Source organism: Brachionichthys hirsutus, unplaced genomic scaffold (assembly GCF_040956055.1).
Source record: "Brachionichthys hirsutus isolate HB-005 unplaced genomic scaffold, CSIRO-AGI_Bhir_v1 contig_698, whole genome shotgun sequence".
NCBI lineage: Eukaryota > Metazoa > Chordata > Actinopteri > Lophiiformes > Brachionichthyidae > Brachionichthys > Brachionichthys hirsutus.
The window spans coordinates 167,535-187,466 of record NW_027180377.1 but is presented as its reverse complement, the minus strand read 5'-3'; the positions used below and the strand labels follow the sequence as shown (position 1 = coordinate 187,466).

General features: G+C 42.3%; 1 protein-coding gene across 1 annotated transcript; it reads left to right on the top strand.

Annotated features, from left to right (window-relative positions):
* The first annotated feature begins 15,087 nt into the window (after positions 1-15,087).
* Positions 15,088-18,679, top strand: LOC137914285 (mothers against decapentaplegic homolog 4-like). Its single transcript, XM_068757890.1, has 9 exons — positions 15,088-15,327; positions 15,639-15,813; positions 16,032-16,289; positions 16,734-16,841; positions 16,921-16,971; positions 17,082-17,265; positions 17,833-18,001; positions 18,126-18,264; positions 18,468-18,679. Exons 1-9 carry the CDS (start codon positions 15,088-15,090, stop codon positions 18,677-18,679), a joined length of 1,536 nt encoding a protein of 511 aa, XP_068613991.1.
* Positions 18,680-19,932: the final 1,253 nt, after the last annotated feature.

The following is a 19,932-nucleotide window of genomic DNA, read 5'->3' as shown; positions in this document are numbered from 1 at the left end:
TATTAAGGTAACACTAATGGTTTATATGGTTAGAGAATTCAGCCCCACTTAAGGAAATTGTTCTTCAAGTTTTTGTTAGGTATATAAAGTATGTGTTTCCACACTGCGTATTTCTGAACAGTTCTGCCTTTTAGCGATCAGACAGCAAACAGACACCAGGCAAATGGATAATTGCCCATGAGCTCACTGGCCACCTGATTTCCTTGACAAATAGCCCATCCCCTCATTCACTTCAAAAGTCTCTCGCTCTCTCTCCCCCCATTCATTTGTTTAGAGTGGGGAGGCCCACAATTAGCCTCTGCTTTGGATGAGATACAACAACCTGCCAACACAAGCCTCATTTGGTTTGCAAATGTCCCAATTCTTTCTGATTTTAGCGGCTAAAACAAATGGTTGACCTTTGAGCTTTGCTTATTAAAAGAGGAGAGAGATAGCGAGCGAGACGTGGGGGAGAAAGACAGGGAGAGAAAGAGAAGTGGAGGGAGGGAGGGAGGGAGAAGAGGCTATTTTAGCTGTGACCCGGTCATCTTGTCTGTAGAGGAGAGAAGAGGCTCTCCCCGATAATGACAGAACAAGCAGCTTTGTGTGGGACGACAAATGGACTGATCCCACTTTTGTCCCACTTGCCACAAGAAGAGCGTTGGTGTGATGTGTGTCTCTTTGAGTGCGTGAGCTCATATATGCAATGATAATATGTTTTGTTAGGCTGTGCGCTATTTGAATGTGTCTATGTGTGCGATGGTTAGTTTCGTTAGTCTCAGTGTGTGTGTGTGTGTGTCAGAGGAGGGCAATAAAGCGTGCATTCACGATCGTGAGGTGGCGTGTGTGTCAACAGCAGATGATTTACATAAGGGTTCTGGCCGAGCTGTCCCACGGAAGTCTTTTGTTTGGTTCTGACTCTTCTGCGTTTCAATCAAGTGAAATCCAGTCTTCTTATGTCCAGTATTGTAGTTATATTATATGTATTATGATGCTCTGTGTGTAACAAAGGCTACATGGCACTATCTTGTTACCAGCACCTGAAGGAGCACAAATTCCCTTTTCACCTACGATCGGAGCCACGTGCACTAATCGAGCGTCAACACAAAGATGACCGATGATTCAAACAGACCAAATTGTATTTAATTTGTTTGCTTCCCTTTTGCTCTGTCCTCACCGGTTGCAGCTTGTCTATTTTTTTCTGTTTTCGATCTCTTCTTGGGGTTAGGGTGGGGCTGCATGTTGATACAGTGGTTTAGCAGTTGTTGCCTTACAGCAAGAAGGTTCAGAGTTCAAATACAGACCCGGGGCTGTTCTATGTGGAGTTTGCATATGAATATAAGTGTAAATGTTTGCTTGACTCTTTGTGAGTCAGCCCTCTGATGAACTGGCAACCTGCTCGGGGTGATCCTTAATTCGCTCGCAATGTCATCTGGAATAGAACAAACCCCAATAAGACTGCATTTAACAAGCAGGTCTAGAAACAGAAGCTAGGATTACGTTAATATACGTTAATATACGTTTGTATATATGTTGTTATATATGTTGGTTATATTTGTAGTAGAGTTATATATACTTTCTAGGATTAATTATTGCATCACTTATGTGTTTAACTTTCACAGCGCAAAATGACACATGAGCAAGATGAGTCACAAGAAGGTCATTTCCATATTTGTCTGCTGAAAGTATATTCCTGCTCACACAATAGAAGGTTTGCTGAAAATGTGAAAGTTTCCCCCATTATAGGTTTAAAAAGGTTCTGCATTCAAAATATACAATATTTACGGATGAGTTGAAAACCCTGTCATATGCATGAACAGAGTAAGATCAAAGTAGAGGCAACGCAAATCTACATCAGAAGAGCGTGAATAAAATCAGCACAAATAAAACTAGATAATCCAGCGACCCTTTTGTTGCTGTTCAGGTTCAATATTCTGTCCACACGCAAATTGGGATTGTTTCATAATTTTCAGAGCAGTTGCATTTTATCCATTTCTATGGCTGCACAAAAATGTACTGAATCCACGATTGTGAAAGCAAAGCGTGGTCCAATGTGGCATGAATCTAGTCCACATTCACAGAGAATTTAGTTTGCAGTGAAAACTTTTGGGTCTGGAATTAAAACTTTAGAAAACAGTATCTGCATAGTTATAATCTATATTTTAATGAGGCACGTAAAAAAAAAAAAAGAAAAAGGAGGAATTCTCATTCAAAGCATTAAAAACATTACTTGTTTTGCATGATACCTGGGATCTTCAGAAATAGAACATTTCTTATATGGGGTAATGAACTTTCTGCTTTTATTTAAAAGTGACGGTAATGCCACGCACTGAACTGAATATTGTCGTCTTTGTCAGCCAAACTCGTTTGGTGCCAGTATTGACTGAGCTCATGTGCAGCCAACATTTTCTAGTAAACCTCGAGCACTGTCACAAACCCAATGGAGCCGTTTGGATTGAAGCTTCACCACATTAAAGTCCAGTGGCTGAGAACTCACAGTAAACCCGTTGGATTTTGATTGGCCCGCACACTAAATCCTCCCATAGCCTCAGTAAATCACCCCTGTCATGTGCTCATCGTCTCCACGGGCTTTGGTTTCAAGCTTTCTGAGAGTTATGTTGTGATCACTTACCAAAAGTGAAACATCACAGATGATGGAGGAAACACAAGCGAACGGAGTGTCAAGGCTGCGCGCCGTCCGTTGTTATTCTCAGTTTATTCATGTTAATAGTACACTTTCATCAAAATGAGGGGGGAAGCCTATATAAATACTTATACTTACTTATAAGAAATACTTCTTATAAATAAGAAATGCAAATCTCATTTAAAGCAGATACAAAACTGGTTTTTCTGACTGTTAGGGGGATATTTTAATAACATCTTTTAGATCCTGTTTCACCTTCATTAGCCTGCTGTTGATGATAAAGAAAGTACCTTTTCATCATTGTAGTCACTTTTTGTCTTTGCACTGTCGATTATTGTTTAATTCTTGGCTGATTTATCTCGTGTTTCTTCTCTGGATGCCTGAAGGCAGCCCTCTGTTTAGAAAAAAGAAAAGAAAAACCCATGAAGAGTCTTTAGGAATCAGCATTTTGATTGCAGGCTTATGATTTACAATATTTCTTTGTAAAAGAAAGACAAAAATTTGTAGAGACCTTTAATAGTTTGTGTGCTGGGCTGATAACAATCGAAGAAAGCAAACCATTCTAATCTATTAAGAGCAGATTTTTAAATATGGCATTTATACCACTGATGCACACAAACACACACATACAGAATAAATGTGTTTTAGTTTATTTACATTAAACAGAGATAATCAATTATTTATGGTTATTGGTTATAAAATCTGTGAGCAGCGTGTTGAGGATTTTACCTCACTGTTACTGCGAGGTGTTTCCTCTCAACTCTGAGGGGGAAAATCCATTTATTCCATAGTTCAAGGGTGTCCTGGATCTAAGCTATGTGAAACAGGTTTTGGCTTTTTTTTTTAAAGCCACAGTTCCAGTTTGCAAAGTTGTTGTATAATTTATGACCGTGCATTAAACAGCCTAGCACTGGGCAGCCCATCGTGTAAACAGATCAGGGCTTTTACAGGCAGCTTGCAGGCTGTTTAAACAGACGAAAGGAAAAGGGGTGAAGGAGGGAAATTAAAAAGTAAATGGAAAGCATGCGTGTGTGTGTGTGTGTGTGTTTGGGTAGGGGTGTATCGGTGGTGGTGGGTTACGACTAGACGATGTGGAAGTGCCACAGTACGGTTGCTTGCAGACAAGCATGCATGCACGCAAACACACACAAACACACACAAACACACACAAACCAAGACACCACAAAACCTCGAGTTTTATCAAGTCCAGCTGTGAGCGGAGTCGTATCAAAGGCAGCATGTGGAGCGGAGCTGTGGTGCTGCTGAGATCAGGTCCAGATGAGTTTCAGCCTGTCAGACAGACCTGCTCACCACCTCTCTGCTGCATCCTGCTTTGTTACACTATATATTGCTTCAGCTCCCAGACCGCTCTCATCATGTCTGCTCCGTCTGTTTGATTTCATTAATGACGTCCTTGTTTTATAGGAAAGACAGAGGTGACATTCAACAAAGGAGACAAACCGGTTCCGAGCCCGTAATATGTGTGTACCTTGGCACAGAGCAACCAGGACGTCCGTCTGTGTTTCTGATCACAAAGACAACAAGCTGAAAAAAGGTTAGTTATTTTCATGGGAGAATAAAGAGAGCAGAAGATGGTGGGTCTTAAGTATGTGGGTTTTTGGGGGGGGGTTTGCAGATGCTTTGGCGGTTAGTCTCTGTGTCCTAACACGTGTAGTGGCAGTCAGAGCCTTGATCTACAGCAGATGGTTGAGCAAAAGGCTGGCTAATCAACACACTCATACACACACCAGTTCAAAGAGATGCATGAGAAGAGCGTGGGTTCGGGTATATATCATTGTATATTAGACATCAAGAATCACTTTAAAAGCTGAAGCTTTTTAATGTTGTCATCAGTTAGCTCTCAAACCACATGCAATATTTATAGTTCTTTATTCTAAAAGAGGGGGGGGGGGGGGGGGGGTGTTACACTTACCATGAAACACTAGAGCAAATCAGTAAAATGCAAGTCCGGTCAGTATGCTCACGATTTTTAATGCTGACAGACTGAAGACATTGTAACAAAGAATTACCGGAAAACATTGTTTTGAAGTGGATTTATTTTTAGGAATGCCGAGGGGGCAGTGTTTTGGCTCGTGTTTGTCTGTTTGTTTGCTTGTCATGATTTTGATTGAGAAAACTTAACGTTTGGTTCCAGGAACAACCCATTCAAATTTGACACAATCATCATCTGGATTTAAGAATTCATTTCAACTGAAGATAAGGACAAATACTAGATTTACAGTTCTAACTTCGTTACAATGCTTAGATATAGTGAGATGGTGGAGATCCAAGTACCGGATGTGAGGATCTAGAATATTTACATTTATGGTGCGCACTGAAAATGTGCTACTGTGAGATAATAGATTACGCTACAGATTTGTCATTAACATCAAGTTGTAGCTGAGGTTAAAGTGTTAAACTCAGACAGAACCACCATATGGGCTTCTTAGATAATTATAAAACCAATAATTCAAGTTTGATTCCACATCCTTGTACGTCTTCCAGTCAGTGAGTTACGGGAGTCGCCCTGTCGCAAGGCCTTCAGGATGCAATTACATAATTGCAAAACTGAGCTGCGTGCACGGAGGGTTTGTACCAAAAAAGGACGAAAGGCCTTATTTGCTTCAGTTAAAATGACTTAAGCTTTGTTTGCTTTGGATGTTGACTTCACCTGAATGTCCTCTCATCGTGTCAGAAGTTACCTGACTGACGAGAAAAACGGTAAAAGTAAATTAACTGAAAAAGATGTGTGTGTGTGTGTGTGTAAATGGTAAATGGACTGCACCTATATAGCGCTTATAAAGCGCTTTACATTAGGCCTCACATTCACCCGTTCACACACACATTCACACTCCAGTGGGCGACTGCTGCCATGCAAGGTGCTGCCAGACCGGGGGCGGGGTTCTGATGTGGCGAGACTCAGTATCATACAAACACATCAGTCTGAATAATTATAATTCTGCTATTCTCTCCAGCTAAAACGATCTAATGCTGGAGGAACTTGCAGATATCGTGTCTTGTAGGTGTGGGAACCAGTGCTGAGAACGTACCGCCAAAACCCCCGCCTTCAAACCTCACTGCTCAAGTTGCTCTATCAAAACAGCTCAAACTAAGAGTTGTAATTGGGATGGAAGCGCTGTAGATGCAGTGCTAACAGGTTGCGAGAGAAAACATGCAAGATCTCACACTTTCGTGCTCGTTTTCGCGTGCATTGTGCGTCGTACGGTCTGACACGTGTGTGTTCGCTCTTTGTTTTTCGAAACAGCGAGCGACGCTCCAACTCTGAAGCAGAGATCGAACCTTATGCCACTGGGGTATTTTGATCTGTTTTTGATCTCTCTATTCCTTTTGAAGTTTGATGGACTCCACTCATGTTTTCCTCCCCACTTTAACGAGGATTAAACACAAGGCAGAATTGTAGCTGTCAAGTTGCTCAGCCGCGAAAACGTGATGTCTTTAATGGTGAGCGAGGACGTAAAGATCAAGAAGTTCTAATTCTGTGGCTTCTGAATTTGATGCAATATTTTTTGAATGCATTCTCTTTGTTGGCATTGCGTGTGCACGTGTGTGAATGTACAAGTTCGTTTCATTACCTCCTACTGTTGAGTGAATATTTCCCGTTTATTTTGGTCATGTAAGTTTTGCTGGCATGCGGTCATGTGTCTGGGAAAAGGTGTCAAGTATGTATTGACAGTCGTCAAGTGTGTGTTCTATCTGACAATTACAAGCTACAAATCGGTTTGCCCTTTGCGTGAAAAGGGAACATGGATCGATGTCTAAGTACACCAACACCGAGTTTGTTTAACAGCCATGCAAAATAGTGTTGGGGAAATACCCACAACGCGTGATAATCAAAGTGTTGTGATGGTCATGAGAATGCAAATAGAAGTATGTATGTATGTGTGTGTGTGTGTGTGCAGGCTCGCCTTGAGTGTTATTCTTATCCAAGAGACAGGCTTAGCCAGACGCAGAGACTCTTGTGACCTTTTAAGTACTACGTAATACGGTTATAACACAAGAGAAAAGCTAAAGGTAGAAACGGCTTTAGTGTGTGCGTGCAGTGTGCACGCCCTCACACACACGTACCTGTTGCACAAATCTTTAATCAACCTCAGGTTGTTTTCAATCAAAGGCCAATCAGGTGGTGCAGCAGAAGCCCTCCTGACCCTGCTTACCTGTCTCTAGGAAGAGAGGGAATCCCCACAGGTTGTGTCAGGAAACCAAGTAGATTATTAAGCAGCAGAAAATCATTTTGGAGGCAATCACAGGATTAAAAATAGATTACAATCATTACTATTTTAAATTGTTCCAGCACGTCTGATTATTGTTTTGTTTTGACGTAGCATGGATCATATTTTCTGATGATTTCTTTTAAAGCTTTGGTTCCAGAGGCCTTGGTGGAGGTATCCACACTGAGTGCTTTCTAGTTCAGCTTGTTCTTATGAGAGCACGTTATGCCTTTTGGTGTCAGAGATATAGGATGAGGTTATGTCGAGCAGCAGCATTACGGTACGTTCTCTACTCATCACTTAGCAGCTCTTTTCTGACCTTTTATCAACCTTCCTAACAGCTTTACAGCTTCACAGATCAATGCTAAGTCTATTAAAACAGATTATCATTAAGGCAGTCTGTAATGGCTAGCCCTGGTATCTGTTGGGATCTCAGGTGTAAATACAGACTAATGCTAAAGCCACTACTGGTATTAGACCCATTGCGGCCAGGGCTAAAAGCCATTATAAAACCGAGGTAGCTTTAACAAGGTCAGTGTGTGTGGGAGCCAATTACAAAGCTTAGAGGGAGTCACGTGACAAAAGCAGCGAGAGAATTGAGGTTGACTGTGATGTGAACAGAAACATGTGCTTATATAAATCACAAAAGCTCGAGCTGTTTTAGAGCTCTTAAACAGAATTCGTTTTGAGCCTTCCTCTTCATCAAACAGGTAATTGAGCCATCAAAGCCTGAGATTACCCTTTTCCGTATCGGCAACATATTCTTTAAGAGGGATTTGCATTTACGCATGCCATAGACATGGTTGGTGCAATAATCCCAATATCTCATAAAGACAACGGCCAGTGTCATTTCCATACAGGCCTGCCCTTTAATGTCTAACTTTCTGAATGTGATGCTTTTGACGGATGTATTTTTAGCCTCACTTGTTGCAATGTTTGAGGGATGGTTGCTCAGTCTAAAATAAAATATCTCAACAGCTCCGGAATGGATTTCCAAGACGTTTCTGATAGATGGATGAATCCTGATAGCTTTGGTTATTCCCCAATTCACACAATTACCACCAGCAGCTCAAAAAAAAAAAAGAATTAAGTTAAAAATCACTAAATCTAATGAATTTTCTCCCTCGAGTTTTGTTCAGTCCATCATGGCTGCTCTAAGATGATTCCTAATTACTTTGGTTATCCTCATACACATCCTGTAGTGCCCACAAAAAAGTGCACATTTGTGACATTGAGTATAAATGTATAAAAACCCATTTATGTAATCTTGGTTTTTAGATTATTTTCTCTTTTGAAATGTACTTTTTTATTTTATTTTATTTTTTTATTGTTATTTTATTAAATTATTATTTTACGGCCAATATGCACAGCTTCATTATTTTACTAAACCTAATAAACAACTATTTTCAAACGCGTTCCAAGACTCGGATTAAAGTTTTGTCCATAAAACATCCCCTGACCTGACGTTCATCAGACAAACACTGGATCCAATGTAATGGAACGAGTCAAAGTGGAAAAAAAGAAATCACAGTGATTATTCACACAGTGTTCAGTCTGGTTAGTGTTACTGATCAGTTACTGATTACTGAGTATTTTCTTCTTTAATTAATAATGTGAACATCCACTTTTAAGGTAATGGAGCCAGAAAAGCATCAGATGCTGCCATAAACAAATACCACTACTGTTCTCAGAGGCTGGTTGTGTAACGAAACAGGCTGCACGGTTCCTTAGAAAGCTGGGTTTACTTTTTTACTGGAAAACGACCCAGATATCAAGCAGCGGAGGTCAACTACAGTTAGTGGTTTTAATGTTAGTTGCATTGTACCCAACAGCAAAAATAATGGCTCAATTTTACCCCACCGTTGTACTAAAACAGATATGTTGGTGTAGAATGCTGTTGCATTGAAATATTTTTTTTTTTTTTTAATCAATAGAAAGTCTATTACAAAGCGGCATGCATGAGAAAAAATAGTTTGAGTCCTTAAGATGCACCCCTTCTGATAAGTAGAGTGCTGATCTCCTGTTAATAGTAAAACAAAGCATAACAGCAATAAGCAGAGTCTCGGTGAATGTTTCCACAGTGATGATGTTGAAGTTGATGAGACATTATTCATCGATGCAAGTCACTAACCTTGTGTGTGTGTGTGTGTGTGTGTGTGTGTGTGTGCGTGTGTGTGTGTGTGTCTGTATGCGTTACAGTCATTAACACTGTCACAAATGCAAATACAGATGGACAAGCAGGAGCGTAGCATGCGTGATGTGATGTGATGTGACGGTCGCTCTGTGAGATTAACCTGAGGAACAAAAAGAGGATAAAGTGACAGCAGTTTTCTACACAACTCACTGGATCGTTGATTAGAACCTCCTCACAGTTCCCTTCTCTTCAGATTCTCATCCGTTCCCAATTTACATCTAATGCTCGTTAGCATGCTGACACCCTTGATCTCAATCGTCCTGTTAAACCATGCATTACACTTTTCATTTCACGTTATTGTGAGGTTTCAATCCACAATCTTTATTTAAACCTTTGGTACCTTTTCCTTTGAACCCCTCCCTCTAAAGCTTGTGCAGATCACATGAAAGTCGGGGACGTGTTAAATCTAAAATCTTTTCACCTCAGTGGGATCTGGGGAAACTGTCTACCCTGCCAGAGGTAAATGCAGATGGAGGGATGGAGGGATGGATGGTGGAAATGGGTGGAAGGAGCGCTGGGAGGTTGGATTGAGAGCGGGAAGGTATTTGGAAGATGGATAGATTGGTGGGGAGCATCAGAGAGAGACGCAGTGGGCAGGTAAGGAGTGAGTTGGAGTCGTGGCGAGTTGAGGCGATGGCTGTGCTGTCGGTTTGAAGATAAGTCAGAGAGGCAGTGCAGTATCCGTAAACACACACATACACGAACAGATGTGTGTGCGCACATTCATGCTTGAACTCACACACATGCAAACACACACAAACACAAATAGAAGCACGTTCTCAGCTTGCACACACTCTGCCCCGCGGCGAGGTGGTAAAAGGCCAGGGCTGATTGGGTGCCAGAGGCTGATTTTGCCCCGAGTGGCAGAGCAGTGCATGTTGGGATGTTTGGATACAAATGCAGTCATCCATGAAGGCATGAGGTAGGTCACCCGTCTTCTATATGTCTCTCTCATGTCGCCTCCCTTCCTCCCTTTAATAAAACAAATACATATTTGTATTACTTCTTCCTTCCCTGCACCATCCTTTACTATGTTCATCCTTCTCTTTGTCTTTGTTTTTCAATCCTGGCTCTACACCATTACAACAAATATTACAACAATTTACTAATACACCTCCAAAGCTACCCTTCTCTCTCATCAATCTATCAATCTGTCTTTCATACAGAAAATACATCATCTTATGAGTAGTTGCAGTTTGCTCTCCTCTCCTGCTCTGTCTCTTTTTTCTCGCGCTATTCATTTCAATCTGTTTTCCATCCTTCCCATCGCTCTCTAAATCTCTCCTTTTTTAGTATGTTGCTTTCGCTATTTCTTTTTCCTGCCTAGGGCCTTCATTGCTGACACACACACACATGCACACACACATGCACACACACATACACCGTAGCCCTCCATCCCCGCAGTGTAGCGTGCTAACAGCATAATTAGTCGTGCTTGATGTCTCTGACAGTTCTGATCCTTCTAAATGGCCACCACATGCCTCCCTTCATCAGCCAAGAGCTATGTACACATGCACAAGAACGTTGCACATGCATGCTTGTGTGAGCACACTTGCATTGCTCACAAATAGGCGTCTTCACAAATTAGATTCCTCCATCTGTGGTAAAAGTAGTTTCGAGATTCTTGTGCATTACATATTTCATGTCGCTCGGACTAAAACCAAAAATTAACAAAACGAGCCACAGAAACAGAACGCTTGTGCTACAACCATTTGTAAGTTTTGATACTATAATGAATTCTGTTGTGAACATGGCTAAATTGCAAGTGAAACACACAAGGTGGCATTTGGAATAATACATTTCCATGGCGCAGCATGAAAATTACCATAAAATTATATGTATACACTTCCCATGAACAAGAGAGCTGTCATTTGATATTTTGGAATTTGAAGGATTTTTTTAAATTATACTTGAAAAGCGACACTTTTTTTCTCATATGGACTAGACAAGAATTTTAATTCCTGAATAAATAGTTCAGTCAGATTACCTGTGTGTGTATGTGTGTGTGTGAGAGAGAGAGACTTCATTGACTGAGGCAGATTAGGGTGAGTGAAAATAATAAATAATAAGTTAGTTGCATATAAGATAAAATAAGTGGATTTCTAAAATAAATTTCCCCCCTGTCTTTCGTACTTCCTCCTCACTCCACATTTAAAGAGATTATATTTTTGATATCATTATTTATGCATACATTTTGTGCAGCATGCGTAGATATTAACATATATTGTGTGGTATAATTAAAAATGAAACATATGTTGAACATACAGACAACACTAAAGTATTACCGATAGTAATTCATTGGAGTAATAGGTTAAGTGTTTCTTCAAGCGCTGATAGTTTGACATTTTACAGTATAGGTTCATTCTATATATACATAATAGGACTTACTCAGCTATTTGTGGGTTACATAGATGATTCTTTATGCATCCATGTGATCAAATGCATATGTTAAGCCATTGTATTTCTATATTGTGTGCAATGTGATGTAATATTTGTTCTGATGGAACAATCTTTCATATGCAAACTAAATTCATGATTTATTTAATCAATTTCATACATTTTTATTGTATTTGTCTGAACACTTTTCCACAGCTAATTTTCCAATGTTGAGCATTACAGCAGTTTGAATCTTTACTTGCATAGCTCAGTGTGCCTGTGTGTGTGTGTGTGTGCACGCGCGTGCACGCCTGTGTAGGTGCTTGTGTGAATGACTATTAACCCATCACATGTGTAAAGTGACTGTGTGACCACACACATGGTGAACCCCTCTGTGACTCAGAAAGCTTGTAGAGATCAAACGGTGCTGCTGTCATATGGTTTGAATTAGGCTCAGTCTTCATGTTTCATCATAAAACTTCAATAAAGTAAGACTCATACAACACACACCCACACAGACACACTCATCCACTCCTTCGTGCAGGGTGTTTGACTAATATGAGCAACGTATAAGATGTGTGTCACATGATCAGTGTGTGTTTATACAGTTTGGTATATGGTGTGGAGGGATGTGTGCGTTGTGGTTAGTCAGTGTGTGTCAGTGTGTATTTTTGTGGCTGTGGTTCGTAACTTTTTTTCCGAAACCACTGACCCATGAGCTATGAGAGGTTTTGGGCAAATGCGCCCACCCACAATCAGGAAATCTTCACACACACACACACACACATGGCCAGACTAGAATGAGTGAAGTAGCTGAAATGGTATTTTTCTTGGTCACGTTTTCGTATGTGATCTTAGCTGCTGCTCACCTAATTATGACCAAACAACACGAATGAGAAAACGTCAGGCTTCCTTTTGGATAAACACACGGACTGTCATCATCAGCCAGTCCTGGCTGGAGAATATAACAAAATGACCACAGAGAAGGTGGAGGCGGAGCGATACAAGGGAGAACGTACAAAATCCACACTTAAAGCCAGGGTGGGGTTAAGAACCTAGAATGTTCTGCCTCCCATGTGACAGTGTTAACCACCACACAACTATTGTAGTCCATTGTATTAATGGACTAAATGCTCAGCATTCATTAGAGTAGGCCAACAAAAAAGTCCAAACTCTGATGTTTTGTTTATGTTTAAAATTTGAAGAGTCAAAATTAGCTAAATTCATTTTGTGAATTTATACATTCCATGTCTATGTTAAAAATAAGTACAAAAATAGAAAGTAGTTATACACTGATGTCCTCTTGGATAAAACCTGAACAGAATATCAGGCATTCGTACAGTAATTGAGTCTCATTCGGGATGAACACCGGTCAAACTCTGCAGCTATATGTTTGTATTTGAGTTGTTTTTTTAGACCTATATTTGCTTTTATATGATTTGTTCTTGGATCATGATGATAACTTGATGTTTAAAGCAATGTAACTCATGTATGGCAGGTAATCTTTGTGTTCAATCAATCCCAGAGGAGTGCGTTTAGTTAAAATAATTTATATTATTTTACTATAATCACTAAATTAAGAATTTAACGGAGGTAAGTGAATAACTGCAAAGTTTTGGCAGCAGTCTTTATAGACTGGTGTTTACTTCCCTCTGCTGGTCAAAAGAGTGTTTTGTGCAGCTCTTCTGAGAGAACGAGGATTAGCTCGGCTCGTACACAACGCCTTTGATTTTCCATGCAAAACAAGTTATTCAATAAGGTTCAGCAAATATGTCACTTATCTACAAATCATAAGAAATAGAGAAATAGAACGCAAGAGACGAGTGTGTTTTTTTGCATTCAGAATGTTTTTGTTTTGTCAGTTGTTGCATAGTTTTTCTTTTTGTTGGTCACTCAACAGTGATCTCTGCTGTAGATTTAAAATCATTGCAGGTAAACAAAATGAAAAAAAGATGGAAAAACTTGCATGCTGTAAACCCAACATTAGCCTGTGAACTAATATTTAATCTTTATTCAATTGCTAGTCTCTTAAACTATGATCATCTTCCTCCACTTGTTTGCCGAGTGAAGTTCTTCATGAAGGGTTCACATTTTGCTTGTTTGTGTAAACGCTCAAGAGTTGGCATGTAAATTATAGCAAATTTGTATGTAATCAAATTCAGAGTTAAAATGTTTATATGTGATTTTATTAACCAAAGTGTTCAATCATATGAAATAACACACTAAAAATGGATTCATTCACACGTTTCCGAGAACGATCCATGAATGGGAGCAAAGCGGAAATCCAGTAGGCGACAGGAAACAACGTGATCTCCGTCACCGAACCCGCAACAAGTCGATACAGTTTGTTTCCTTTTTGTCGCGGCACATCCGAACGACACGTGGTGTCGGTCACGTGACTTTTTGTTAAAGCGATACGCGCACCAATCCGGGGTTTCACGCATGCGCGCTCGACACAGCGCTGACGCGCCAGTGTTGTTCGTCCGTAGTTTTATTTAGAAACACCTGGTGAGTTTCGTAGGTTTGTTCCAGGACGCCCCCGGAATCTGCTGCAGAACCACTACTGGCCTTATCGGCGCGCTAACGCGGACGCAGCTCCTGACCGGCGAACACCAGGTAGCGAGAAGTACAATATTACGCGTTTGTAATCAGTGTGTAGTTTTAAACTGCATAGCATTCGGTCAACAACTAATCCTTTTAGCGGTTGCATGAAATGATCTCGGTTTGTAGCTTTTTATTTTAATACACGAAGAGGTCAACAGTTGTGGGGGCTGGCCGTGATAAACAAAAACACGCCCGCTAGCGTGTAGCATGCGACGTTAGCTCGTGTGCCGTCAGAGCTCAGTCATCTGCGCTAGCTGACGAGTTAGCTAGCTAGCGAGCAGAAACCTCGTATATCCGCATTGTCTTTCCGAAATAAAACCTTATTGGAATGTAAAGGGAACAATCGGGAATAAGCACTGGGGAGCAGTAAAATACGCACAATGTTCAAACGTACGCGTGTTTTTAATACACAAACGGATATTTGTAGGCGCTGCTGGAAGTGTAGGTAATGCTGTGGTACCGGGAAGTAGACCTACGTCATTACCTGATATGTTTGTTATTACCGGATATTGCACGTTTTAACACGGTTCATTATCTTTGCAGGTTTTTGGTGATAATAATTCGTTACAGTAACTTGGTGATGATGGTCGTCTAATGGTTACAAAATATTGTACTGTAATTTATTTTGGAGGGATTCGTCAGGGCTTATTTCCGGTTAGTTTTGCTTATCCCAATAAATTCATACAGCTTTCATGGATATATTAAAGGCAGACTTACTGGCGCCGCTAGTTTGCTAGCATGGTCATGTTAAATCAGCTACATTGGTCAATTGGAGCCTTGGATTTCGATATTTACAGATTTTTGGAGAAATCTCTCAGTATAAAACTATAGAAATTAATGGAACAGCCTTAAACATAAGAGTCAAAAGTACTCTGAAAATATTTCATCAATCATCAACTTGCACATTATCCCCTCTTTCCAGATCCTGTCAGCAGCAGCCTCCGGCTGAATTCCCCCTTTTTCAACGACACTGTGAAGATCAAGATCATCTCTGCTCGGGCTTCCCGATTATGTGAAGTACTTCAAAAACGTACATACCCTTTGAAAAGACGGGAGTTGAGATGTCCCTCGCCAACACGCCCACCAGTAACGATGCCTGTCTGAGCATTGTGCACAGCCTGATGTGTCACAGACAGGGCGGCGAAAGTGAGACATTTGCCAAGCGGGCAATCGAGAGCCTGGTGAAGAAACTCAAGGAAAAAAAGGACGAGCTTGACTCCCTCATCACCGCTATCACCACCAATGGTGCCCATCCCAGCAAGTGTGTCACCATTCAGAGGACGCTCGATGGACGGCTGCAGGTAGGACGCTGCCATTGTCTTTATGCACGCAGGTAAAGGGATAAAAGGGTGACGCTATTCTTTAGGACTGATCAAATGGAACGATCATTAATGTACCACAAAAATGAGCGAGAACCGAGGATTGAGTAAATCTCTGCAGGACGTTCAGGTTTTCCTGGGGGGCATCATAAACAGTCTTTTGACCAGTGTGTGTCTGTCTTGTTGGACATGCTGTTGGGTGGGGAAAACAAGCTTTACTCCAATAATTGCACTCAAGCCCGTCTCGGATAGTGACTCGGCTCATCAATAGTCTCTGTCATCTCGGCTCCCAGGTTGCTGGACGTAAAGGGTTCCCTCACGTCATCTATGCCCGACTGTGGCGATGGCCGGACCTGCATAAGAATGAACTGAAGCACGTCAAGTACTGCCAGTTTGCCTTTGACCTCAAGTGTGACAACGTGTGTGTCAACCCTTATCACTACGAGAGAGTGGTGTCCACCGGCATAGGTGAGCGACGCCTGTCCAACAGCTTCAATGTAATACAGAGCCGTGGACACCAAAAATGTCCATTTGTCTTTATATCTGACAGAACGCAGACTGAGCTCTGTTTTATTGGGGGTTCGTGTAAATACTTTCTGAGTAGTTCTTCAGCATCTCATTCGTTCTGGCTCGTCCCAGTGTTTGTGTTGACCGTCCTCTGCCTCCGTGTATTCTACTGTTCACAGACTTATCAGGGCTGACAATAACCAGTTCTGCACCCAGCTCGGCGCTGATGGTTAAGGACGAGTATGACTTTGATGGACCACAGAGTCTTCCCTCCCTTGAGGGAGGGCACTCCATCCAAACTATCCAGCATCCCCCGTCTGGTAGCCGCCCAATACCCGCCGAATCATTTGCAGCGCCGAACCTGCTTCCGCCAGCCGAGGCCTCCACCTCTGCCGCGACAACGGCGTCCTTCCCCGTCATCGCTCCTGGAACCGTCGGTAAGAGGCGGTTCTAAATGATTCCCGCCTGCGCTTGCTTGTTTGTCTGGGGTCCGACCCCAAGTCCCCGACTTGGCCCCTACGCTTCTGTTCTGCAGACTCCTGCGGGGAGTAGTGCGTCCCGTTTCTTTAGGGGATGGAAGAGTAGTGGTCGTCCAGCCCTCTCTCCCTCCATCTTCCTTCAACTGAAGAGTTTTCAGATACAGACTCAAACCCCTTAGTGAATAGAGGCATTGTACATGAATGATGGCTACCCTTCTGGTAAGAGAAGTACGTAGTAGTAGTATGTATACTGTGTGTATACATATAAAATGTGTTTATTTCATGGATGGTGGTTATACTAGCGTTACGATTTTAATCATAACATCCTGATTTCCCGGTTTGGGGTGAATAAAGTAAATATCATCTCTCTTTCTGTGGATGTTTGATGACTTCTTTTCTCAGGTTCCAGCTCGACGTGGTCAAGAAACAGCGGTTTCACACCCAACATGTCCCATCACACCAACGGCCACCTGCAGCACCACCAGCCCATGCCGAATCCGGCACGCTACTGTGAGCAGCTGTACAGTAATCCACACACAACATTACGTTCTTGTGTTTCATTGTGTGTGTGGTTGCCGTCTTTCCCCAGGGACCGTGCATAGTGAGCTCGCCTTTCAGCCTCCTATATCTAACCATCCAGGTGAGAACGCGATGTTGTTGCTCTAGAAAGTGTTTTATAAGATTTTGCCACTTGGTAACGGCAGCTGTACGACGGCGCTATCGTGACAGCAGTGTCTCCATTTGTTTCAGCTCCTGACTACTGGTGCTCCATCGCCTACTTTGAGATGGACGTTCAAGTTGGGGAGACGTTTAAGGTGCCCTCTTCTTGCCCCGTGGTGACGGTGGATGGATATGTAGACCCCTCTGGAGGAGACCGGTTCTGCCTAGGCCAGCTCAGCAATGTACATCGCACAGAGGCTATTGAGAGAGCAAGGTAAGGTTTACCCCTAGCCTTTAGCACGACAGTTAAGCTAATGCGCTTTCCGAAGTAGCCTCGCATGTTCGTTGAGATTCGACCGCGTCCTCTGGTGAAAGCTAACACAGACGAAGAGTTTGCTCTTTTTTACCGGCGTGACCAGTGGCTCATATGAAGACCCATTTTACCCAGTCAACAGACAGACAGACGGACAGACAGACCATTTACAGATGGGCGTGTCTGGTTGCGTTCAGAGGGAGCGACAGAAATCTCAAAGACCTGTCTGTGTCGAGCAAAAGAGACTCGACTGAGCAGCAGACGATGCCTCAGTGCGACTTCTGCATCAACTGTTGGCTCGGATATGGGGAAGAAGATGATGCCCCATTCTGCCCTTGTGATATTTATACACAATCGTGAAGCACAAATGCTTGTCTTGTATTTGTCCAGCAGCACAGCTAATATGTTGCATGTAAAACACAAACGAATCTCATTTTGTAGTTAAACCAATAATTTAATCGCTTCCGTTCTGTCCCTGGTCAGAATTGTCCCCTTTAATGCTTTGCTGTCTTTATTCTTCTCTTCCAGGCTTCATATTGGCAAAGGGGTGCAGCTTGAGTGTAAGGGTGAGGGAGACGTGTGGGTGAGGTGCCTGAGTGACCACGCAGTGTTTGTCCAGAGTTACTACCTGGACAGAGAGGCGGGTCGAGCCCCTGGAGACGCCGTTCACAAAATCTACCCCAGCGCTTACATCAAGGTAGGACGATTAAAAAAAAAAAAAAAAAAAAAGAAGCTTCAATCCTGACATTGAAGCTTCCCCATGCTGCCTCTCGAGGGTAATTGAGGGACTGCGCAGATTGAAGTCTCTCCTCTCCTGCCAGGTGTTTGACCTTCGTCAGTGCCACAGACAGATGCAGCAGCAGGCTGCGACAGCTCAAGCAGCAGCTGCAGCCCAGGCCGCTGCAGTGGCTGGAAACATACCTGGACCTGGATCAGTGGGAGGGATAGCACCAGCCATTAGTAAGATACTTCAACCGCCAATACAAGTACACATGGTGAGATAGAGGATAAGCCGGGTAGCGGCTATAGCTGCCAATCAGGCTTGTGCTGCAAGTGGGATGTATTCGAGTAAGAAATGAAAGGAGTACGGCATAAAATGTGTTTCTATTTGTCGATAAAAGTTTGGTCGTTGGTGAATTTGCTCGCGGTTGAATGTTTCTCAGGTCTGTCGGCAGCGGCGGGCATCGGGGTGGACGACCTCCGGAGGCTGTGCATTCTCAGGATGAGTTTTGTTAAGGGCTGGGGGCCAGACTACCCCCGCCAGAGCATCAAGGAGACCCCCTGTTGGATCGAGATCCACCTGCACAGAGCTCTGCAGTTACTGGACGAGGTTCTGCACACTATGCCGATAGCAGACCCACAACCTCTGGACTGAGCTTTCTGCAGCATGAAGCATGAAGAAGCCCCCTCGGTGCGACAGGCAAAAACCAAACCAACGACCTTCAGGAGCTTCAGTTCACCGCCCTGGTTTTACCTGCTCAGCAGGTTTGAGACGAAAATGAGCCAAAGATGCATCAGACACATTTTTTAACATTTTTGATTGGTGAAAACTGGAATGATGAGTTCTTTGATCACGGAAGGACGTCACTTATAAATACAGTTACAAAAGTGGCCCATTGAATTTAGAACGCACCCCCGAATGCTCGGCATCGACGGAGTCCGTGAGCGGCAGCCTCCTGTCAGGCATCGGTTTTACTGAACCGTCCTAGGACGGCTGTGGGATGAAGAATCCAGCGTCTGGACACCAGAGGGAAACCGGTTACTGGGAGTACAAATAAACAGGTTGTATTGATGTCTGTCAAACCAAAGTACTGATAGTTCAAACATGCTGTGTTAATGAAAGTACAAGGTTCAGACTCCGAGCTTTGACTCAGTTACCGGTACTTTCATTTGAAAGCTTCACGTTTTCACTGTCTTTTGTCATACGTGAGTCTTTTTTTTCCATTCTAGGTAGGATGCAGATGAACTGTTTCTGTCCACTGATGACGTGGAAAGGGAATGTTTGTTTACCATCGTCATTTGGCTGTTGGCTTTGTGCTCTGTCTTGAAGCGTAGCCAACGCGACAGTGGAGAATTACTGAAGTATGTCTGTTGACTTGCAGCCCACAGATATACTACTTGATCCCCATCTCTTTGTGTACAGTTTACTAATATAAAGAAGAGAGCTTCCTAAAAATACTCGCTAGTTTCCTTGGTTTTATTGTTACTTTGATCTGTTTTACATTTTTTTAGCACTTTACATTGTGTCTTGTATTAATTCAGTAACCTTTTGTTGAGGTGGGTGTCCTGCAATGTGGATAAGGGAGTGGATATGTTGGTTTGTATTTCATGTACGAGTGTTTACGTTGGAATCATGGATTATTCTCCATTTCGATTGCAGTTTTTCTTTATTTTTAATCCATGGAAATGTTTTTTTTTTAATGCATGATAAATTTGAGTTTGCATGAAAGTTTATGAAAAATAGGCCCCATTTATCTTAATTTTTTTTCTTCCCCTGCTCCTAAAAATTGGGTGGCTGAGGACACGGGACAGAAACTATAGTAATAATTGATGTAAATGATCCAACTAAATTCTACAAACGTATTTAATGAGGCAAACTCTTGATGAATGCAGCTGGGACACCTCCTG